Genomic DNA, 19,622 nt, shown 5'->3' with positions numbered 1-19,622 from the left:
GTCTCCCTGGCCGGGCCCCGAGGAGGGGAAGTCGACATCGAACCACTCGCTCCAGGAGCACACTTCCGAGATACAGGTGCTAGTGGAGGTTGTGGTGGTGGGGGTGACGGTGGGTGTTGACGTGGGCGTGCTGGTGACGGTGGTGGTTGGTGGTGTGGTTTCGGGGGAGGTGGAGAGGGTGCTGGTGGAGGTTGTGACTGTGGTGGGTGATTCCGTGGAGGTGGTGGTGATCCACGGGCTGGTGGTGGTGGTGGTGGGGCTCGTGATGGGCGTGATAGTGACAATCGGTGTTAATGTCATAGGCGTTCCAGTTTGTGTGGTCGTTGTTGGTTTTTGTGTTTTTGTCGTACTTCCTGTTGAAGTTTCTGTATGAATATGTTCTGTTTTTGGTGGAGTTGTTGGTTGAGTAGTCCTTGGCTTATATGTGTGAATGCCTGGTGTTTGTGTTGATGGTGTTGTTTCTGTGGATGTAAACCTAGTTGATGTGGTAGGAATACTTGATGTTGTTTTTGGTTTTTCTGTAGTTGTATGGGGCAGTTTGGTTGTGGAGCATGGTACTCTTTTGTTAGTACAACATTGGAATCTGACCTTGTAGTTATAGCAGATTTGTGGAAATTGGTCTTTATTGTAGCATATCAGCCCTTCTTCTGTGTTGCATGTGATGTTTTGCTCTAGGAGGGGATATGGTGTGTCAGGAAACCTTACTGCTCTGCATTCCACAGCTTTTCTGTTATCACAGACTTTGTATCCATGTTTTTTTATGTTCTGAATTGTTTCAAAATCTCCATTCTGATTTCCATAATATGGGTAACTGACATCATACCACACTGACCATTCACATTCTTCTTTACTACAAAGAGGAGCTGTTGAAGGAGAAGTGGTGACAGGTGTTGTTTTTTCTGTTGTGGATGTGCTTGTGGTTGTTCCTGTAGGAGTTGAAGGTTTGAATGTTGTGCTTTCAGAAGTTGTAGTAATTGGTGTTGATCTTGTGGTGGATGAAAATGATGTCATTTCTGTAGCTGTAGATATTTGTGTGGAAGTTTCAGTTGATGCAGTAGATGTCACTCTTGTTGTTTGGCAGTGGCTGTAGTCATCACAACACAATACCTTTATTTGGTAATTAAGACATATATGCAATTCTCCTTTTTGATCCTCATTTCTACAGATAAGCCCATATGTTACATTGCAGTGAACAACTTGGCCAATTTCTTCGATAGATTTATGTGGATATTTCTCTGCTCTACATTGTATTTTTTCAGGGTTTCTGCAAATTGCTTTTCCAGCAGCTCTAATGTCATGGTAAGTTTCATAATCTCCCTTGTTGTGCAAAGTTGGGGAATGGACATCATACCATTTGGACCATTTGCACTCAGGTTTGCAAGGCACTGTACTGGATATTGCCTCAGTGGAAGTACTTGTTGTTGTTTCAAGAGAGGTTTTTGAAGAAGTAGTTGTTGTTTCTGGAGTTGTAAGTGTAATTGGTGTAGTACTTTCATAAGATTTTGTGGTGACAGTTGTGTGAGTACATGGTACAAAAACACAACATAAGATTCTGATTTCGTAATTGTAGCACATTGTCGAAATTTGATCTTTGTTGTAACATGTGAGTCCAGCTGTTTTACTGCATTCTAGTTTTTGGCCAAGTTCTTTCAGTGGTATGTTGGGAAATTTCTCTGCTCTGCACTGAACAGCCTTTGGAGCTTTACAGACTTCATAACCTTTAGCTCTCAAATCATCAAATGTTTCAAAATCTCCACCATTGTAGCCAGGCATTCGCTGATTCCCATCATACCATTCTGACCAGTTACAGACTTCATGAACACATACTGATGTAGTTGGTGACACTGTGGGTGAAAGAGAAGAAGATAATATACCTTAAAAATGAATTTCTGTAGATATTCTCTCTTTTGTGTATTAAATGGACTGAACATTTTTCTAAGGTCATTTGCTTGCATTATGAGCCTATAATACATCAGTTTAGTTTGCTTATAATTTAATATGAACCAGAACAGAGAATCCATCAGCCAGCATTTTGACTTAATGACATGCTTGGAACTGTCAATTCAAAGAGAATGCCAATTATCTCTTACCAAGTGCTGAAATAAGACTCAGGTACCAAAGTGTAAAAAAAACCCCTCTCTAACACAAATGCGCATAATTTATACAGTTATCAAAAAAGAAAATAGAAAAAAGCTCCGAACCTCACATTTTTTGCATTTTACTCAGTGTAACTGATTGGTTTGTATCTTGCATCTATATTTATTAGTCCCTCCTGAGTGTCAAAGCTGATTCAAACCCAGTGGAAAGAATAGCATTTAGTTCCCCAGTCTATGTGTGAGGATTCATAGGTACTTTTTTTTTTCCAGATAAACTGACTGCTCATGAAATGCTGCATTTGCTCCTTCATTTGAAGTTACAAGATGACTGATGAAGCATTATTAGCATCCCTACACTGCCATATTGCACATTAGCTCGGGTCTAAAGAAACCATTTCTTGGCTGGAGAGCAGTCCATGAACTTTTGCTTATTCAATCCAGGTGAAGTCTCATTGTGAAATGGCTGAAAAAAGCTGCTAATGAATTCCAGCTGTCCTGATGGCTTCTGTGATCTCAGAACTTGTAGTTCTGAATTTTATACTAAATGTGTTTCATCAAACATCACGTGGTCATAGGAAGTAGACATTACCAACACAAGAACGCTGAACAGGAATTCTAGAAATGGTAATTTCAATATATGAATGCCAATATCTGAGCAATCCACTTACTACTGTAATTACAAATACCATGAGCCCTTCCAGCAATTTTAAAGAAAGCAATCATTTTGTAATTTAATAGGAAAAATAATGAATAATTTATTCTTTCCATCAAGATTATTCCAGGAGTCACTACCAAGAGAAATTTTAATAGAAATGGTATAGAAATAGTTACAATTATGTATGGAAAATCTGATACAGTTTTCTTATCATTTGCTATAAAAATAAGCAAAAGAATAGTATGAAAGTAGTGTGCACTGGTTTCCACTTCGGTGTTTCAGAAGTGGTTTTATTTTTTGTATCAGTTTGATTAACAAATGCTGACTGAAACCAAATGCTAATAAGAAATGAGACTGACTGTCTCATATTTTGAGGTTGTATTAATTCATTTAGGTTGTAAGCACGGGCACAGTTCAGTATCTACATTTTACTTACTGAAGAATAGAATAAGCTCACATGGGCAACAGAGGATATACCTGTGTGAGTAGTGGCAGGTGGTGTAGTGCTGAAATGAAATGGTGTTGATGTTGTGGGCGATGTTATGACTGGACATTCATAGATATGCCTTTCAAGTGTCCCATTGGGACCACAGGTTGCAACAATACATCCTCCTGTGCCATCTGTAGTATTGTAGATCACATCTTTATAGTTATATATCTTTCCATCATAAATGCAGTGGCAGGCTGCAAATCAAAAGAGAATGTTGTCAGTAGGTACCTGAAACAGAGCAGAGAGCTTCAAATGCATCCTATTCAGATAAAAACAACTTTGTCAACATACCATATGCATCATATTTGCAGTTTTTGCCACTAGTTGTGCATTCACTGGAAAAGAAAAAATGAAACAATGAATATCGATATATTGGTTAATGACATCATTTTACTGTTTTAATTTTTCTGTTGGTCCTTTGCTATTCATTGTATGTTTAAATGTAGAAAGACCCTATCTTTCTCTGCTTCAGGTATTCAGTTCTGCTGTACAAATTCAAGTTAGGTAGGATCACTCAAGTTTTCAGGCAAGAAACGCAATTCTTATAAGCCAGCATACTTAGCTTGGGGTATCCTTAATGCTGCTTTTGGAGGCTGGGAAAGATGGGGAGGGGTGATCTGAAGCATTCTCATTTCCTGGTTAAGTTCACTTATCCCCTTGAAGGGAAAGTGCAGTAAATGTAGCATTTGAAAAAGGATCATTGTATTGCTGATATTGAGGTTGTCCCATAGAGAATTTACCCCAGGTTTCCAACAAATCACCTGCAAGAATGTAGTCTGTTTTTAATGGGGATTTTACCTGTTATTTATTAAGAACTGATTCCCAATATCTTTATTTACAGTGACTAAGGGCATATGTACACTGAATAAACTTCAGTGAATATAGATATGTATTTAACAGGTTAGGTTTAGTACCATTAATCGCATAGATGATGTGGGGCAAAGCTGTCTATGAACTGCAATACATGCTATGAAAGTTGCATAAATGCTCAGATGGGCTTAGCGCTAAGTTCCTTGCTAACTCTGGCTGTGCTGCTCATAGTATTCAGTGTAGCGACTTTAAATATATCTCAGGACATGAGTTAACTGTTTCTAACTTTGTGCTACTTGATAGAAGGCTTATCAGCATTTGTCCCAACATGTATAGCTATATTCATCAATTCTGACAAAATATGTAGGAATACTTGCTGACTGTGGCAAATACATAAGTACCAGTAGAATAACAGAAACAAGCTCTAAACAACTAAGATTAATTGTTTACTGAGTTCTAAATAATTTCACATAATGATTTTAGGGATAACTTGATAAAAGTTCTCTGACTATTGCTGTAACTATTATTATTAATTTATTCCTACTTAATTTAATAATAGTAATTTAAAATTATTTCAGTGAAAGTACAGAATGAGTACTAAATTAATCTCTCTACAGTAAAATGTTTCACCATGCCATCATTTCACTTCCTGGAAACAGAAGAAAATTAGACATTAATTAATAGCCTACGGCTGGCCTAGTTCCTGTTAGCAAACAAAAAATTTAATGCATGATGAGTTATGTTCCAATCACAACTTTAAACTCATTCTTTAAAAATCTTTACTAGTCCTACCATGATTTACAATTCTCCTTTGAAGGCATCTGCATTCCTGGCTTGTAACGTTTTCCATTATCATCATAACAACCACAATATGAAACACAGGTCATGGTTTCTTCATCAAAATAGGATTTATTGTTTGGACAATGTGGATAGCAGCCTGCAAAAAGATGAGAGTTGTTGACACTAGACCTTTCACAGGTAGAAGTAACTCTACACTCTGCCAATATCTTTTCTCCCCAAATAATTCCTTTTGGTGAGAAGAATTTCACCCTCTGTTATTGCTGTTCCATCAATTGCTCGTTGAGCTTTGGAGCATTTTCTCTCATAYTCATTCCAAACAAGTTCATGATCCATTAGGGAATTACATACTAATTAGAAAATCTCTTGCAATTTCTAATATAAACATTTCATATATTGAGTAATATGAACTTTGTTCATCATATTCCATTTTATCTTTTTATAAGAAGAATGAGATATGCATAATTACCTTCCAAACCTCTCAGTTCATGAAGGCATTTTCCACTTGGGTTGCTGCAGGTCTTCATACAAGGGGCTCCACATGGCTTGTAATGCCATTCACATTCCCCTTGTGGATTGTAGTAATCACAGAACAGAGCTAGAGGAAGGAGAAATGGCAGAAAGATACATTTGATTTTTTTGCCCTGAGGGCCTTCATTGCTATAATTTTGCTGAGTAAAAATCCCATGTCATTAGCATAATCATGTAAGAGGTGAACAGTATGTCTTATTTCTAATTTAATATGATCATTGTACTTTGACCATCCTTTGAGACCAATAAGGTAATAAAGCATTGAGCATAAAGCATTAAAAATCAATAGTGCATCATGATCAACAAGTAAATAGTACACTAACAGCACCACTGACAATTACTAGTGTATGGTTTCATTTTAGTAAGATAGATTGGCTTCCACTGATACACCCAACTTGCTTTGTGTTACTTTGCTACATCTAGAAAATAGCAATGGCTCTTGCAAATACAATTTTATCCTCCTTTCTTTCTTCTTCCTACTTGTTTTCCTTTTTGATCTATGTTTTCTTTCTTTCTGGCCCCCTTCAGAAAGTAGTGTGGTGAGACTCACGACAAATGGATGGGGTTCGCCATGAAATGCAGATGTCCAACTCATTGCATGCTTGAGCATAGGCAGCTACTGCTGTACAGAAGCATTCACAGTCTCCTCCAGTGTCACAGGCACAAGCATCATTCACACATGCTTGGTAATATTCATTTGGTTCAACCTGTTGGAGAAAACATCCGAGTTTTATTTCATGCACTTGTCCTCTTCTTTGAAAAGGCATTTTCTCACCTCAAATAATCGAGTAAAATATTTTGAATTGACAGCTCTGTATACATAGGAAAGAAAGGTGAGAAATGAAGAAACTACGAGGATGTTCTGAAAAAGCAATTGAAAAATGTAGAATACAACTATTCATAAGTCATAACCCTAAGAGCTATCTGATGTTAAAGACACTTTTGCAGAAATAAATGTTACTGTAGTAGATTCTAGCACACAATCACAGATATAAGGCAGCTGTTTCAATAGAAAATGGTGCCATTAAAAATTAAAGATGCCCTGAGATTTACCTGTGATTGTCCCTTCTAAAAAAAAGTGAGCTGATAATATTTCTTCCACTATCAGTTTCTTAGGTGTATTAGTTTATGTCACAGCTGAAGAAGTGCAGATGAATATCTGTCATCTCTGTGTAGTCTCCCTGGAACTTGCTATAGCTTCACCTGGTCAAGTATGTGCTAATCTAACTCCTAGTGTATTATACAGCTATCCCACCTAAAAACTAATGTAAACTCTGGCTCAAGAGAATTTCAGAGTGAAGATTTGTCATACCTGTGAGTGACACCTCGCAAAAACTTCACTGGTGATGATGCTACATTGCTTCTGTGCCCAGGAGCTCCTGTAAGGGTTCGCAGTACAGGGATCCTTGGTACGATTAGCGTTTGGGCAAGTGGAAGACACTTTCCAGCTGTTGCCAAACTCCAGCACATTCTCTACCACTGACTGACTGCGAGTAGTGAAATCATTGTTCCCATTGCTGTCATAGTTTCCACAGAGGCCACAGACATGTCCCTGAGTGGGTGTAAACACAAAAGGATGGAGATCAGTAAGGTGTAGTTTCTCAGTAGCTGTGAGTAACAGACCTCAGGATGAATGTCATTTAAGCTTTAAGATGGTCTCTTTAGTAACAGTCTCGGACAGCCTCATAAAATGAGTTTCATGAAGAGGTGCCTCTAACTTGTTAGAAAAGACAGGGAAAGAAGCAGAGCAGACTTGTTTTTTTGTTGTTGTTGTTAGTATTGAGCTAATTAGTTTTATCCAATTCTGAACATACCTCTTTATGATGGCTTTTCATGAAGAAAGCTACTCATGTAGCTGTAGTTATGCAATTGCTGAATAACATAATTTATGGAAAATGTATAGTACAGAATCTAAGCTAATACTACAAGAACAATAATATGTAATTGCCTTTCTTTCAATCTTCCAGTTGTAGCCTAACTTTCTGTTTTTTTCCCTTAAGACATAACATGAAAATGAGTCAGAAAAAGTTGGCTCCAGGTTTTGGCTTTTAACATGTACCTTAAAACCGGGGCTAAGCTTGATGAATATACTGGTTTTCTTGTCCCACATGAGGATCAGGCCAAYATTAGTGTCAACCACCATGTAGATGCCCATGGAACGGATCTGGAATGGCATTTTTCCTCCAGGTGTCCTCTGGATGACATCAGAGTGTCCATCACTGAGCACCAATTCATAGTTCTGGGACAGGAACAAAAAAAGTCAGAAGCCAATTTAAAAAGTCAGCTGTTGTGTCCAGTTTTATATATTGGCAGTAGCTATTGTTGAAATAACAATTCTATTACTATCAAAATGATTCTATTCAACAACCTCATTTTAGCAATTTCACTGTAGAGTTCCCTCCTTTGTTTTCTGTAGCAGTGAGCAGAATTGTTGGCAGTGAGCAAGGAAGTGTAATAACATTTTCACTGTCTTCATGAACACTTTTGCAATGTAATCTGTGTGGGAGAGGCTATTCCATCATTCCAGCACATAAGGCCCTGGACACAACTTATTGAAGAAAATACTTACCTCCAGGAAAATTTTAATAGACTTAGAGCAGGTGGTTCCTGTAGTACCACATGGAATGTTCTCAGTGATGACGCTGAAGGTTCCCCGATTCAAACTGTTTTTACCACAGTAGTTCTGAAAAAGGGAATGATATTAGGTGTTAATGATGCTGGGTCTAAAAATGGGAATGATATTCAATGTTATCGAAGCTAGGTCATCATATGCAAAATATTTCAGCAGTGCAAAATTCCGTGAAGGACTCTGTTACCTGGACCAGAACATATTCACAGTCTCCTTCAAAATCGAAACGTTTGCCATCAAAGGTGGTGTAATGCCCATCTCCATAAACAGAACAGGTTTCTAGGCAAGGCTCTTCAGAGCATTGCCATTTTCTGTTTCTACATGTGCTACATGAGACAAAAAGAACCCCAAATGTTAGAAACAAATATATATACAATATATATACATTTCTGCATGCACATTCATCAGTGTTTAAAACGTAACATTTATAATGAAAAAGTAAAGCTTGCTTGTTCTCAGCAGAAACATAGCATAGCTCCAGAGCCTTTGGGATGTACACAAAGACTGTGTTACTTCATTATATCATGAATCATTTGAGTTAGAAAAGATTTTAAATCGTTCACATTTCAGAATCTTGTTAGATATATTGAAATGTAGGGATTGCCTATAACCTGAGAGGAAAAAAGTTTTATTGACTATCTCTAATGAATATAAGAACATCCAAAACATGTTGTTCTTCTGATCACTTGCAATTTCTGTGCTGTGCGGCACTGTAAAAAAACAAAAAGAGCTTGCTTCTTAGATACTAAGCAGAGCATCTTATAAAGGATTCCATTGTCAATCATAAATCTTGATACTATGAGAGTGAAAAACTGTAATTCACCTAGAGCTTAAACTATCCCCTTTCAGATGCTTGAAAATAGTATTTTTCGATATGCTCTTACCAGTTGTTGCAGCCAACTCTGATAGATTCTCCTGGACGGTAGGAATCCCCATTGTGAATACATGGACAGTCCTCTGCAGCTATACAGCCACCTTCGCCATCCAGCACTTGATTACCAGGACACACACAGCCAGAGACACACTGCGTTCTGTACTGTAAGGACCATGCAGAAACCATAACTTGATATAGTGCCCTGATGGAAGAGTCCATCTACATCTGGTAAGTGGAAGAGATACCTACTTTAATATGCTTTTAACTGGGTATAAAGAGCCTATACTTACGCATCCCATGTCCAGAGTCTGACAGCTCTTCTGGCACTCAGCTCCTATCATGTCTGAAGTGGTGTTGCCACAATCAATATAGAACATGGGAGGTGTACAGACTGGAAGAGAGAAAAGCCACGAGAAATGTGAGATCAAACATGTATTTATACCTTTGTGTTTACTTAATGCAGAAAAACACTTAGACTCCTTTGTGAGGTGTGCCTTACTAGGATGCATTTGACCAGAAAGAGAAACTGAATGTTGTTTTGTAGTGATGCCCATCTTTTTTTATGCTTTTTTTGGATTGCCATGGAAATTAATGTTTAGTTAGCTTCACGCAAGTCTTCATTTCAGCAAAAAACCCCAAACCAAAGACTGGCTTTCAGTACTTTTACATAAAATGTGAAAGTTCTTCTCCTCATATTCTGTATTTTAAGCAGTGACCAAATGTTCTTTTCACCTGGATAACCCTGTTATAACTTGTTTCTGCCATCTGAAAATTAACCAAGTGGTTCTTTATGTTTCAGAAATGTCCTCTATGTTACAAAGGTCTTCAGTTCATTTTCTTGATTGATTTCAGACTTGGACAATTTGCATCATTACAACAAAAGAGAGCCAATTGAAAAGTGGGAAGATGGAAAGGGAGAATTAAAGAACATCTTAAGTGGTATGTTACCTGGTTCTGGTTTCTCTCCAATGCAGTTCAGCTTTCCATGGATGCAAGTGCTATAAGAAGACAGAAGGGAATTATATTTGCTTCTCTTGTTAGGTTTCAGTTTGTTTCCTAAGGAATTTGAACTACTGAAAAATTACCACGTGTAAAACAGAGAAAACATATCTTTTAGCAGAACTGTTTGTGCTATTTACATGTATTTTATGTTAGAGCTGTCCAAAATACAAGTATGTTTTATATAAGGACATTTGCTCAATCCATTTGCCTGATTAAAAATTGTCCTTTAGAACATTCCAGATTCCACTCATGCTGTTAATTTTAATGGGATTATCAAATTTGTGACATCTGCTCCTATGGAAGAAGTCTTTTAAGGTCAGGGATAAGAAAAGTATGGTTTGTTGGATTACTGCACTAGTCTAAATGCAGTCTTACAAACACAGATCGCACTAACAATTTTGAAGGATTTGTGATTTTTCACATTGAAATTATTAGGGAGAGAAACTCTTTGGAATTGGATAGATTGCATCTGGTATACGTGGTTTCACAATCACCCATAACCGTCTCAGTCTTTTGTTTACAAATTTCTTACCATACAACACCATTATCATGAACAACTTCCCCAGAAGGCAGTGAGGTTCCTTTGTAGTAACAAGGACAGCCAGAAGCAGACACACATTTGCCACTTTCATCCATGTAAGTTCCATTTATGCAGGTGCAGCCATCAACTGGGACAAACTCGATGTTGCATGTGACATCAGGCTCACTCAGAGACCGGCAAGTGGGTTGACAGGAATCAACATTGTAAGTGTACTTCAAGGTTTTGGGACATGAGGTGGTATATTTTTCTTGAGAGAGTAAAATAAGGTGAGTTACATTTGTAGTCTATTTAATAATCAATGTAGGTAAAAATGCAATATTTGAGGTAAAGTGCATACGATAAAAATGACACTATGTGTACATACATTTGAAAAAAATGGCCACATGCTTTGCTGATGTCCTCAATAGTATAACTTAAATATTTTTTGTACTTCTAGAGCAAAATTTACCCCTACACTTTTAAGTGCCAAAAATACAATTGTTTTTTTCTAGGTCAAAGAAAAGAAGTTAAATTATATTAACATATATAGTATTTCTTTATGCTTATTTTCCTTCTTCCACAAAAATATTTATTGTAAAAGTAAATTGAGAGACATTCTACTTATTTTATTCCTATTGCTATATTTAAAACACAACGTAACACAATTTAGTGTGGGAATCCTGCATATCCTGAAAGATGGTCTGTGGGACCTTCTGGATGATCACTCTGAAGAGACAAAGGAATGTGGAACTTACTGCAGACATTGTTCCTCCATCCAGTGAGGAGAATTCCTTTAGCAGCGCAGGCCCTGACGTAGCTCGAAAGAGCAGCACACATGCAGTCCTCGCTTTTCTCACAGTTACATGTGTCAAACATACAGTTCTAGGGACACAGGATGACATATGATCACCAGATAGTCATCTCAAAGTAATGTATCTTTATATTTTTTAGATTGTCTAATTTGTTAGCACTAAAAGCAGCACGATCCATATATGCAAGCAAACATATGCCTGTTTTTCACTTAAAAATTGCCCGGAGCCCCTGCAGAAAAGATTCCTTGCAAGGAGGCATAGCAGTTAGAGGCTCACAATTCCAATTTATTTTTCCTTCTTGATGTTGTTTTTTACCTTTTTAGGGGGTGGTATGTTTTCCAGTTACTTTCAGTTTGTAACCGCAGTGGCATATATACACAGTGGAACATTAGAGGGTTGTTGATGCCACATGACTTTTAGCACCTCAGATAGGAGGTTGGACTCTCTACATCAGAGGAATGAAGAAAACAAGAGTATACTTAATCTGAATCTGTTGCTATGCCAGGCAAGGTCACTATAACGTTGTCATTGCAGAAGATGTTTGTTGAACATATTCTTACAGATTTCCAATGATAAGGAGGCTTCATAAAGTTCCCAGGCAGTCTGTTCCAGAGCTTCACCACCTTGAACTCGTGGAACATTTTTGTTCACATCTGATCTAAATCTCTTTGCTGCTTTTTACATGCATTTCTTGTCTTGACCTTGGATATATGCAAATGTAGGTGCATCCTGAGAGGAGTTCAGAGCAACTAAGCAAAGTACTAGATAAGCTCATGACTAAAGCTTTTGTTATGTCTCTCAGGAGGGGCTGCTTCTGTCCTTTAACCTGATAGAGAGTCCAAGCTCCTGGCTTAGACATTTAGGTTAGTGCCTAAAATTATGGGCGGCAGGAGTATCTTGTAAATTTATCCACCTGGGAATGGAAAGAAAGATAACTTCGCAAAGGACTAAGTATTATGATGCATAGATAAAAATGAACTGTTGGCTAGAAAAGGACTATCATGAATACATTATTTCAAACAGGTCCTCCCAATTGGCAAGTTATTCCCTCAGGCGTTCGTATCAGCAATCTGAGTCTCATTCTTTTAAACAGGAACAAGTTATGAGCCAAGTACCTTCTGGTAAACTTCTGGATTCACTGTTGAATGACATTCAGCAAAAGGTCCGGTGGTATCAGAGAGCAGTCCACACCAGTGCCGAGCATACTGGTCTGTGAATTTAGAACATGTTAAGAATTTCTATTGTGCTTCATTGTCTAAATTCTTTTCTCATTGTAACTATAGTTCATGCAGGGAAATTGCAGAAGCTTAATTTTAAAGTAGAATTCAGCTCTACATTTCCTGAAACAAGAGCAATCTTCTGCTTCCTCTAGACAGAAATATGAACTTTTAATAAACTGAATGCAGTTAATTCATGGTACTTGTCATGAAATAAACTGAACACTCATAGCTGCATTTTGAAAAAGAAGATTCCCATTGTGCATTAAAAATGCACTAGCTCAACCTAGAAGCCAGAAGGGTGGCTTGTGGATGCTCAGAAGGTTARTATTTCATTGGTTGAAATGAAGCCTAAGAGCTATGAACAGATCAGTTATAAGTCTGGTTCACAGTTTGGCAGTGGAAAGATTACACTGGGTCCAACCTTCAGTGGGCCCATACACAGCTTCTTTTCTGTATGACACTCAGTGATTTCCAGGAATGGATCCCTTGTACGCTGTATGGTTCCAACTCCCCTTAAGCAAATTGGCAAAAACAACACTTGCTTTCTTAAACCAAACGAATATCTTTGAAGATTCCAAATCATATACTAGACCTAAGAGTTATTATTTATTAACTGAACACTTCTAGTGTCTTCTGAGGAAAACAGTGTGTGTGAAAATGATCTACTGTTATTTCGGCTTAAATGCTTATTTGTTGATCAGCTTATTTCCTCTTTCCATTTTAAAAGACAACAGGAGAGGTTACTCTATGCTGAGCTTACCATTTTCTATGCTGAGGGAACAGGGATTCTCAAAGGTGATTTTGGCATCAGGACAATCAGCCCGAGTTTTCCACGTGTTGCCATAGGCAGCTGAAGTACCCTCTATTACACCACTGGTTGTTTTGAAGTCATCTGTCTGGACATCATTGAAGTTTCCACAGAGACCTAAAAGGAAGTGGAAGGGCTGTGAAAGTCTCCAGCAGAAACAAGAGTAGTGAGAAGGCAATTGTTACCATAAGGTCACTTACCACAGGTCTGTCCTTTATGTGATGGGTCTAAGTTTATAAAAAGTTGCATGATGGGCACAAGCTGAATCTCTAGCTGAAGACCAAAGGTTGTTTGTAAAATGATGAAGAAAGATGATGGACTGAAGATGGTAACATTTGCTAGGGACGAAGAATACAACAGATATAATTTCATATAGACAAACTCTATTACTTTAAGAATCAGAGATTAAATTCTGTTTGAGTTCTTTGGGCTTGCTGCAGTGTAACCAAAGGTAGAATTGGCTTTAGATGAAGTAACATAATAACTTTTTAAAGTCAAAGACAAAAACCATCACAAAAGTCTTCCAAAAGGAACTTACCTGCAGAGAATGGCAGTTGTGTGTAGATCGTATTCACAAATACACTGCCAGAAGGCTGGATCACAATGTTCTGTTCAAAGGAAAAGGCGATGATTAGTAAGCATGTGTAGGAAAGATAAAACACGTTCCAAATGTTTTTATAGCTAGTACAGTTCAGGATAAAGGAAAAAAAGTGGAGGAGGGGCTTGGGGTTTGGTGATTTTCTGATTCCTATACTATTTCTTTAATCTTTACTATAGTGGCCCATGGACTGTTAAAACAAAAGAAAAAGTGAAGATAACTAAATGACAGGAAACTACAAAGATCTTGACTTCCAATGTACATACTTTATTCTTATTTTTTCTTTGATTAATGTTCAAATATGATAAAAATAAAAATCAATGCAGTTTTCTTATCTGTGATGTGTCATTTGCAACCTATTTGTCTATTCAGTTTTCAAAACATCCCTGCAGAATGTTAGGTGCTTGTATTTGCTACTTACAGTTTGTCCTCCACTTATACTGACAGCTATACCCTTGAGGCATGTCTCAGTGTCAGTCAGGCCACACTTGTGGATTTCTCCCAGAACGGTGAAATCGTTGTTGTCACAGAGCTAGAAGAAGAAAACAAAATATGCCCGGTGTCTTAAAGGGGATCACACTCAAATGGCATTCTTAGTAAAGTGAGTCTTTTAAAATATTGTTTATTTCTTTTCTTCCTGCTCACATGTCCTTATATAACTGTATGCAGTCACCAAAGTAAGCTGGCATTCACGCATGCTGAGCAGTGGAATCTATCCATTACTTCTGACATTAAAGGATAGAGACAGAAAGGCAAGTTAGACATATTCAACCGAATGTTAAAGCTTCCTAATGCTTAGGTAATGCTACTTTAATTCTCTAGAGAAGACGGATCAAGCGTGACTTTCTTGCCCATCAGTTATGGCATTTACCTAAGAGAGAGGAGAAATGGTTTCCAGTCTTTTCTGCACAGAACAGTTTGAGTACCAAAAAGCTCGTGGTCTGGACATTCTTAAATGGATATTCTTTAAATGGATATGAGAGATAACCATTTAAATATTCTCTCATAGGAAAAAAATGAACTAAAATCACTACCCACTAAGCTACTGAATAAAGGAGGAATGCAGATTTTCTCTTGAGTCTGATTTTTCAGAGGGTGTGTTCTGTGTACCTAATGGGCAGAGACATTACAGGGAAACATGCAGAACACTGTAAATCTGAACATATCTTAGGACTTTCTTGGTATTGTCAAGACTAAATTGAGGAAAGCTGAGATGCAGAATTATATCTATATGGTAATTCACTGTTAAATTTGTAGATTTTTAGGACCTTTGTGTTCAGGTTTAGGTGTTTTTGTACTTCCTGAGCTTCTGAGACTAATTTTAGGCGTTGGTGCCCAAAGGAGAGTTTAGCATGTAAGTTTGATCTATGTTCCCATTGTGGATCTAGCCCTATGCTTTTGATTCTTATGGAGGACTTGCATTGATTTAGCCTCTTTTATGTCTAAATTACCTCATTCTAAGCTCATTTCTAAGAGTTGGTGGTTCTCTTGTCTGGCAACATTCAGTTTGATTTTTTTGAGAGCAGTTTTTATTTAATAAGGGTTTATGAAAATAGTTTACATCACTCACCCTATGCAAATCAACAATAAATATACTTAGGATTCTGAAATTTGCAAATCTATAGTCACTTATTTAGACATACCTGCTCAGGATTCAGTCTCTACTAATCTAAAAAGTCCAGTATATTCTGGGTGTTTTTGTAAATTATTTATTTCTGATACAGGTTTTAGAATACTTGTATGACGTCTTAGCTTTTTGCTTTAGATTCTAGAGTTTTATACATTTACCGGGAAAGACTATTTGGAAGGCTGATCATCATATATGAAATAACTTATCTCCTGTGAATTCTATATAATAATTCCAATGTAAATACTGTTAATCAAATATGGCCCTGAACTATATTAACTGTGACAAAAAGAATAGTTCCAGTGGAGGCAATAAGAAAGTTACTCAGAAAGAAATAGTTACAAAACAATAGATAGGCAATATTTCATTTAAAAAGTGAATGGGAAGCATAGAGATTATTTCACAGAACCTAAAAATGCAGTGCAATTCTTAAATGATGGCCAAAATACATAAAAATAGAATGGTATATTCATTTACTACAACCCTCACAGAAAGCCTACTGAAATCCATTTAAGGTTCCATATTGAAGCTCTAAGTTACAGAAAGTTAATGCCATTATTAGTAGTTTTAATTAGACAACATTATATTTAATGAAAGCATTTTTCTTTAGCATACTGCTTTAGCAAGGAATGTGACTCATTTTTACCTTGGTCAGGACATAGCTACAGTCTCCGAAGAAGGAATAATGCTTCTCATCAAATGTTGAAATGTGGGAACCTCCTTCAATACTGCAAGTTCCTGGACATGACTGGGTGACACAAGTCCACTCACCTCCAGCACAGGTACTAAAATGATGAAGGCATTCAGTAAGCTTGGGTCATGCAAGTATAAAAGACGTAAGAGACGATAAGGGCAGCTGATGCCTTCATTTTCCTCTTGAAGTATTGATCATATTGTCTTTTGGAGACACGAATGCTTACAAATAATCAACATTGCTCTGAAATCTCAGAATAAGTACAGAAAGGGACATTTATATCAGTGATAATTTTTTTATATAATGCCATCAATTGGCAGTCCTTCCTTGGACAGAATTCAGTCCTAGTGAACCTAGCATCCATTCTGTTGCATATGAAGGATGGGCCCTCATCTCCCTTAGCATGACTCAAGCTTCAAATGTGTTAAGTATTGCTTGGAAAGTAACATGCATGTCTGGGGTTCTGGTATTCACAGATAGATAGATAGATGGACTTGCATACACTTACAGAGTAATACTTCAGTAACTATAATGAAACTGAAAAATATACACCATGTCTGTCAAATGTCTCTCAAACATGATCTCCCAATCCATGTAATGCAACATGTCCCTAAATGTCTTGCCCCCAGTAGTATTTACATGATCATCCTAGTATTACACGGTAGTGTTGCAAAGGCATTTAAGCACATGACACAGCAATTTACATTTTTAAATGCTGATTTAAGCCTCCAGCCTCCACCTCCAAGACCAGGTGATTGGTCTTGAAATGGGAGTGCCCATATCTAAGCTCAATTTTTGCTTTCATGCATGAAGAGAAAAAAGGATTTAAGTATCTTTTAAAAAATGTTTAATCAAAGAACTTCAGTTGACAGGTAGTTCCTAATTTCTTTTCAAGGAGTAATTGGTAATTTTTCCCTGTCTTCAAAATGTTCAGGTAATGCATCTAAAGAAGAAGTATGAGAAAGGGAGTATGTTACCATGATCTGCACTTGGACGAGAAGGAGGCACCAGGAGCATAAATTTCACCTTCATAGGTACAGTGGCATTCTTTACGGGGAATACAGCCAGCACCGTTAATGTCATCAAATACCATTCCTAGAGAAAAAAAACAGTGTTACTCATTCTGATGTGCACAGCAGAACCTGCTTTGGTGTACACATCTGGGAGATGCTGAAAGTATGCTGCATTTCTTCTGTATTACAAGGAAAATGAAGAATAAGCATCTTGAAATAATGGCATGTCAGCTGTGCAGAGCTTGAAGGGGCTATATTCAGTCGAAGGCCAGCTAAAATCTTAAAGTGATCACAGGGGATCAGTAGGGAAGACCCTTCTATTATGGCCTTCATTAGATTGGAATTAGGATTAGAATTACTAGATGACAGGATAGCAAAATGGAATAGATTAACCATTTATAAGGCTGCCTGGGAACGTATTCGTAGTATTAATATTTTTACACCCAAAGGCAAAGTATTACCTAAAAGAAGACAATGATAGTATACAAAAAAGTGAGGACTAATTCTGTGAGACCTCATGGAGGATGGGCAGAAGATCAGCAATAGGAGAATATCATATAGCACAGTCACTCATGAGCAGTTGGCAGCACCAGAACTAAGCATGTCTGAAGACAACACACTTGTATTATTCATCACATCCTGACATTCGGTTTTCATGTGTAATTCTCTGAAGTGCCAAATTTTATAAACTACCTAGGGGTCTCTCAGCTCCTTGTTTAGAGAGAGGAAGTGACATACTGCACTGAACAGGAAATATGTTGTACTTTGGGGAACCAGGCCCAGCTTTGCTAACACCAGAAATTACCATTGTGGGCAGAATGTGATCACGTTATGCACTTTCCGTAAACTGATGGTGGATGTTGAGAATAGAAAGCTTCCCCATATTGTTAGTACTGAAGTATCTTATACCCATTTCAGACATTATGTGCATGTCCTAGGTACATGTTTGTTATTTGAAAGGATTTTTTAGTAACCTGTGTAAAAATTATGCATGTATATCGAGGAAAGAACATGGCTGTTACTGTGACTGTGATGTGAATGATAGAGAGTAGGAAAGCTGCTAAATGTGTACCAGTAAGTGTTCTAGCAATTTTGACATGAGAAAAGCATAGGAAGTAAGCTTGCCTGGAGGACAGACGCAGCCATCCATACAGTGATCTTCACAAAGTGCAGATCGTTCAGGGTTGGTGCAGGTGTCAGAACAGGGGGAGCCACATTCCTGGTATTGCATGTTGAAAGGACATGATTTGGCTGAAAGTAGAAAGAATAGTATAATGCTGACTTTTCCTTTGAAATGTTGAGAAAACAGTCTTTACAATCTAGGACGCTTTCCCCTGAGATGTAATGGGGAATCCTGATCCAAGTGAAGACATTAATATCTGCAACATGTTAGAGCTCCAGCTATATATTGAAGCCCCTTGGCAAAGCAAAATCCTCTAAACCCTCACACCCCAAAAGTCTTGAGTATGCTCAGGATAAAACTGATTTCATGAATTTACATGGGCCTTTAAATGGCTGTCTACTTCAGGATAAATTTCACATAATTGGAGTTTATTGTGTGTGGGTAATGAGCATAGGTGAAAGCCTCTTCCAGAGGTACTTACGACACAGTTCAGAGGTCCTCCAGTTCAGAGGCTGTCCACCTGCATGAGCGCACTGCCGGGAGTATTCAGCAAAGGTGTTGCACATACAGAAATCAGCCATAGAGTTATCACAGTGGCATAGGTCTTGTATGCAAGTTTCAATGTAGTCCTGAACATCCACAAGTACATTACAGCTTCTGAATGCTTCACTGGTTAATACTGTTTGACAGATAGAACCCTAGGAGGGAAAATAGAGAAGATAAAACAAAGTGTTTAGAAAAAATGAAACTATTTTATTTAAGGAATGTACCAGAGCAGACCAAATGTCCATCTGGTTCAGAATCCTGTCCAACCATGAGCAGATATATAGGGAAAAATATAACAAGAGGGCAAGTATATGTGAAACTCCCTTGATGAATTTCCCTGTTTTCAGCTACTTTCAGCTCAGGTGACTTTCTAAGCATTATACGGTTTCTGCAAATATGAAACTACTTAGTGAATTTCTCTTTCATGAAAATGCCCCCTCTCCCCTTAACTCATGTAAATTTTTAGCATTCACTTTGGCAAAGAGTTAAAAATTAAATTTGGAAACATTTTGTTTCCAGACCCACAGCTGGGGGCATGTTCATGCTGTATTTTTTCCAGTCTTAACTACTTTTTTCCAAACTGAAAGAAAGAGAGTATGTATGTTACATTGAAAAAAAAACAAGCTCTGAAAAAGAAATTCTTACAAATTCAGCTGTGCAATTCCCCAGAACAGCAGGAGGAATAGGGTCATCGCACTGTTCTGTGGGTCCATCCATCTTCTGCCTGTTCCCAAACTGCAGGGGTGTCAGTTTTGTATCTGTAAAAAGCAGTGAAA

At 37.6% G+C, this 19,622-nt stretch overlaps 1 protein-coding gene across 1 annotated transcript in view; it reads right to left on the bottom strand.

Moving 5' to 3' along the window:
- Positions 1-74: 74 nt before the first annotated feature.
- The window catches only part of LOC112968036 (mucin-5AC-like), a gene marked incomplete at its 3' end in the record, with an annotated part of 28,718 nt that continues 9,170 nt past the window's right edge, over positions 75-19,622 (bottom strand). The window contains exons 5-29 of the mRNA XM_026069844.1: positions 19,492-19,604; positions 18,782-18,998; positions 18,303-18,428; positions 17,142-17,259; positions 16,117-16,255; positions 14,265-14,375; positions 13,784-13,853; positions 13,446-13,583; positions 13,198-13,362; positions 12,333-12,427; positions 11,161-11,287; positions 10,418-10,673; positions 9,832-9,881; positions 9,174-9,274; positions 8,894-9,045; positions 8,197-8,335; positions 7,950-8,063; positions 7,440-7,619; positions 6,693-6,932; positions 5,931-6,087; positions 5,319-5,447; positions 4,844-4,988; positions 3,533-3,576; positions 3,229-3,435; positions 75-1,844 (exon numbers count right to left, since the gene is read on the bottom strand). Coding sequence (XP_025925629.1) covers positions 75-1,844; positions 3,229-3,435; positions 3,533-3,576; positions 4,844-4,988; positions 5,319-5,447; positions 5,931-6,087; positions 6,693-6,932; positions 7,440-7,619; positions 7,950-8,063; positions 8,197-8,335; positions 8,894-9,045; positions 9,174-9,274; positions 9,832-9,881; positions 10,418-10,673; positions 11,161-11,287; positions 12,333-12,427; positions 13,198-13,362; positions 13,446-13,583; positions 13,784-13,853; positions 14,265-14,375; positions 16,117-16,255; positions 17,142-17,259; positions 18,303-18,428; positions 18,782-18,998; positions 19,492-19,604 — 5,103 coding nt within the window. The remainder of the gene's footprint in view (positions 1,845-3,228; positions 3,436-3,532; positions 3,577-4,843; positions 4,989-5,318; positions 5,448-5,930; positions 6,088-6,692; positions 6,933-7,439; positions 7,620-7,949; positions 8,064-8,196; positions 8,336-8,893; positions 9,046-9,173; positions 9,275-9,831; positions 9,882-10,417; positions 10,674-11,160; positions 11,288-12,332; positions 12,428-13,197; positions 13,363-13,445; positions 13,584-13,783; positions 13,854-14,264; positions 14,376-16,116; positions 16,256-17,141; positions 17,260-18,302; positions 18,429-18,781; positions 18,999-19,491; positions 19,605-19,622) is intronic.

Source organism: Apteryx rowi, unplaced genomic scaffold, assembly GCF_003343035.1.
Source record: "Apteryx rowi isolate R43461 unplaced genomic scaffold, aptRow1 scaffold_1062, whole genome shotgun sequence".
NCBI lineage: Eukaryota > Metazoa > Chordata > Aves > Apterygiformes > Apterygidae > Apteryx > Apteryx rowi.
The sequence above is the reverse complement of the archived record's forward strand: the minus strand, read 5'-3'. Positions and strand labels throughout refer to the sequence as shown.